This window comes from Anneissia japonica, unplaced genomic scaffold (genome assembly GCF_011630105.1).
Source record: "Anneissia japonica isolate Jap-2015-1 unplaced genomic scaffold, ASM1163010v1 scaffold287740_len772037_cov194, whole genome shotgun sequence".
NCBI lineage: Eukaryota > Metazoa > Echinodermata > Crinoidea > Comatulida > Comatulidae > Anneissia > Anneissia japonica.
This window is the reverse complement of record NW_022736571.1, coordinates 45903-50732: the sequence shown is the minus strand read 5'-3', so window position 1 is coordinate 50732 and position 4830 is coordinate 45903. Positions and strand designations below refer to the sequence as shown.

The following is a 4830-nucleotide window of genomic DNA, read 5'->3' as shown; positions in this document are numbered from 1 at the left end:
ATACAAAAGTGATAAAATGAAAAGGAAAATATAAGGAAAATTTAACAAAAATGACTTAATTACAAAATAGAGAGATTAATTATTTTAGAGCATTTTTAAAGGTATTTTGATTTAAATTATGGAAATCCCTACAGTAGTTATGCTACTAGGTAGTTCGTTCCAGTTCATGGATGCTCGATAGTGAAAGGTCCGTTTTCCTTGACAAATGTTCCACTGTGGAACTAAAAGATTATTATTTGTCTGACTTCGAGTATTCTTAGCATTTTTGAGAAAAACAAGCATCTTAATGAAATAGGAAGGTGCAAGTCCTTGAAGACATTTAAAAGTTATGAATAATAATTGATCTCTACATCTGTCATTCAGAGTTTGCCAGTTTAACAAGTTTAAAATATCATTAATTTGTGTTCTAATGTCACAAGAAAGTAAATTCTTCCTAAGGTGTTTAAAAGAACTTGTAGGCTATTAGTCAATTGGATGGAGCAGTTTGACCATACACATGAACAATAAAGTAAAGGAAAAACCAAAGTTTTAGCCAGCATCTTAAGAATAAATTGAGGTATAAAATATCTAATACGACGGAAGACCCCAATTCTTTTAGAATCTTGTTAACCACTTGTCATAGAAAGCTATATTATGTGCCAAACTGAAGGCAAGGGTCATGTTTATATTTAATATAATAGAGGTCTTAATCCGATCATGGAAAATGGTTTCCAGAGGCATTTGTTCCAAACCAATGATATGCGTTGCAGTCCTGACTATTCTGTTACGGGCATATAAGTCGTTTTCGGTAGCGTCCCCGAACCAGACAACACACCATACTGTGTAATTGTAAAGTGAAGGAGGCCCTCTAATGGGCCTCTTCAAATCCAGTGTTTATTATGGCTTCACATGTGTGCATTGCAGCAAATTTTACTTCTCTTTTAATTATCATTTTCAGCTTTAACATCAACATAGGGTACCACAGTCGTGTCGTCACGACGCCAGCTGGCGCACTCTGTTGTCAACAGACATCGGTCACCGTTCAATACGCCTGAATGATTTCGTAGGCTTTCTGGAATAGGCATTTTAATATCTAATATTTTACCATCAAAATGTACTAAAAACACAAAAGCTCGTATTATATTAGTTATCGAACACACATTTAATCATTAATTAAAATTTACAAAGGAAGTGTAAGATACAAAATCTTAATAATTACGTTAGAAATTGGGATCAATGGTTGGTCAGTAAAGAAAATTGCGTCTGGTTGAACGCTTTTTGCAAGGATAGCAACGGAGTAGTATCACATGGTATCGTGACATAACACTGTAGTACTCTATAATGATTGATTGTTTTATTTAATGATCAATATACATAATAAACAAGTATCTATGGAAGTTGTGTTGGAGTAAAATAATCCACAATCTATGTATTTAAGAACGTAAAAATGTCTGGTTAAAAACAAATTTGTGTGGCCCGGGGCCTACAGTGAGATCAGCAGCCTAAAGCAAATAAATAATACATATACATACACACGTACATATGTATATGGGCTGACTAAAAAAAGTGTAATTTTTCGCCTACAGTACATATATTTCCAAACATGATTTGTTTGGAACATAAATATAATTTGAATAGAAAAAGTCATGTAAAATGATAATACCAATGGGCTCTATTTTTCAGGCATGACTATTTTCCCTTTAATTTGGATACATTCAGTGCTGGATTAAGCATCATCTGGCCTCAAGGCACATTTTGGAAATGGCCCAAAAATGTTAATTGAATGGACCCCATGGTAATAATTACGAGTTTTCTGGCCTAATAATACCGGAAAATAGAGTGTAAATAATATTGCAGTCCAACTTTTGATGGCCCATCATTTTCGCCTGGCCCACAAGGCTTGTGCCTTATTTGCCTAATGGTTAATCTGGCACTGGATACATTGTATATCTATGGGATATGATCTTTCAGTAATAGCAACCATGAATATTTCCCTTCATCTGAAAAGGTCGAAATTGTGGAAAAACCAAAATACCTGGGCTCATAATTGATAATAAACTTAAATGGGATTAGAGTACAGCATATGTACTTACTAAATGTAACAAAAAGATGTACTTCGTGTATCGTTTGTGGAGGTTCAATGTTGGCCCCTGTCTCATTCATATGTTTTATTTATCAGTTATTCAATCAGTTTTGTGTTATTGTTTTACTATTTGGTATTCTCATCTAGACAAAAGCCTAAAAGAGAAACTTAATAAAATAGGCAGACAAGTTTCACGTATCACCGGACTTGAGGTAGGGGCAGTCAATGATTTGTGTTAGTATAATTTTCTGACTAAATTTAAATATATATTGCAAGATTCAACATACCCTCTTTATAGTGACATCATTATAAACAGATCTGGAAGAGTTAGACCTGTCTCTTATACACATCTAGATGTGTATAAGAACCCAAAACAAACCTGGAAATCCTTTATGTTTACTGCTATGCTGTTAATTTATTTCATTTGGATTTCTCCAGATAATAATAATAATAATAATAATAATAATAATAATAATAATAATAATAATAATAATAATAGAATTAATAGTTAATGTGATGGTAATGATAATAGTAATGATGATGATAATAATATAATATTGTTGACTGCGTTAAAAAAATAAATAAACATTTATTTTACTTGAATATCGGTTCTGTCTTCCACCAGCGATGGACCGTGACGTGCGTCAGTTAGGTAGCTCCCATTCTCAGGGCAGACCTGATTGTGCTCTGGTGTCCGGTCCGGTCTGTGTGTACGTCATACAATGTATGAGTGCACACTCCCCCTGCTTCGGCAGCAGGAACCCTGAAATGGGTGGAAAGTTGCTGATGTATGTCACGCCTGGATGGTGGTGATGATAATGATGACAATTTTGATGGCAATGATAGTGTGGATGGTTGGAATAATGATGATGACAACATTACTTACTCATGACAATGATACAATGTGGATCTTTGGGATGGTGGTGATGATAATGCTGTCTCTTATACACATCTATGAATAACCTTTCAATAAAATATTTTGTTTTAATTAGATTTTATTCACTATTCTATTATGGAAATAAACTGGTTTTACTATTAAATTACTGTACATGTATCTATGGAAACTCATCTTTATTGCAAGAAGAAATATAATTATAGACTTGACAAAACAAGGTAAAAAGATAAAATATTAAGATCATATTAGCCTACATACTGGATATGACTGTCCACACTGGCCACCCCACTCTAACAGTGGTATAGTCCATTTTGTGTGGTTTATGTCCGGGTAGTTATTGTCCTGGGCGTTTTTTTGTCCTACACTCATTTAAACATATTTATAAACTTTTAATCTTAGCTTCCAGAGAAGAATTTTGCTCACACAATTCAGGTCAGAAATTGTGTCTTCCTGCTTTTTTATCTTAGCTTTTAGTGAATGTGTTTGGTCCCAATAGTAAGGTGTTTGCACTTCAGCTTCAACTTTGACTGAGTTTGTGTTGAAAAATTCAGCCCAATATTTAATTGCACTATCTTCATATACAGATTCAGAAACTGCTTTTTTGTGGGTGCCAGATCCAACAGGAGTTGATGATGAAGGAATATGAGTATTCAAGCAGTTTAAAATCCATAGAAGATGGCTGATCACTACTAGTACTTATTGTTGTTACATTCTAAGCTCAGCTTATAATCCTTTTTCTTAACAGAGGAGGTATGATAAGAGTGCTCGGTCCCTATAAACAATTCAGAAAGCTTGCTTTGAGACAAACAACAGAGCCTTAGAAAGTTCTGAAATAAAGCTGTAAATAACCACAAAATTCAACTTGATGGTCCAAAAAGAAGCATATATTCAGAATCACAGATAAATAAGCAATTGATTGCTATATAATGATATCAGTATCTCCTACTAAAAAAGTAAATATTTAAAATAATCTTCCAGATATGAAATTACTGACCTTTATCCATGTTTACCTTTGTAAGAACATGCTTTTAAAATACTGTAGTTTTAAAATACAAACTAGAGGGCTAGAGCCTAGGCATAGCTACAGGCTTGGTAGGTAGTACTAGTAGTAGGTAGCCTGGGAAAGATTTAGGGTGGGGGAATTTTTTTTTTTTTTTTTTTTTAAAGGTAATTGTTATATGAATATTCAATTCCAAAAGATAGGTTGTTAGATTGATTGATATGGTGTGTAAGTTAAGTCGTGCAATAGATAGCTACAAAGAAAGTTTACACCCCTACACGCTAGCATGGAAACTATTGTGCAACAAAGATCTTATAAACACAAGATGGCGTTCTCCGCGATTTTACGCATAACAAATAGAAGCGTCAATTTGGCACAGAAAAGTAATCAGTTTTGGGAGAGGGCATCCTAGTCGTTGCCATGGATTTGAGATAGGGTGTTTGTGTTACGCCAAAGTTTGTTACCAATAAATCGGACGCTTCTAATTGTTACGTGTAAACGGCACGTTCACATAAGTTTTCACGAAGAGTAGTTCGATTTTCATGATAATCAAAAATCATTAACATAAAACGAAGTGTAACTCTAGGTATGCAAATTATGTTTGCCGGTGCGTGACAAGGGTCTGCACATGCTTTCAAAGCGCAAGGCCAGCTGTACAAATACTATACTAATATTACATGTATGTATGTATGTCATCATGTTGCCTAGGAATTTAATTTTGATGTTACCCTTGGTACTGCAACTATTTGATTCTGCTGACGATCATTTACATACTGCAAATATGCTGCTGATAATGGTTTTACTTGATTACATTAAAACAAAAGCCAGCGAATATTAGAAGAAAGGCAAGATACCTTCGGTATGGGTAAGAAC

At 34.1% G+C, this 4830-nt stretch overlaps 1 protein-coding gene across 1 annotated transcript in view; it reads left to right on the top strand.

The window, feature by feature from the left end:
• LOC117116814 (mediator of RNA polymerase II transcription subunit 12-like protein) overlaps positions 1–1034 on the top strand; it is a 39145-nt gene extending 38111 nt beyond the window's left edge. The window contains exon 19 of the mRNA XM_033260909.1: positions 938–1034. Within this exon, the coding sequence (XP_033116800.1) occupies positions 938–1034 (97 nt within the window). The remainder of the gene's footprint in view (positions 1–937) is intronic.
• Positions 1035–4830: the final 3796 nt, after the last annotated feature.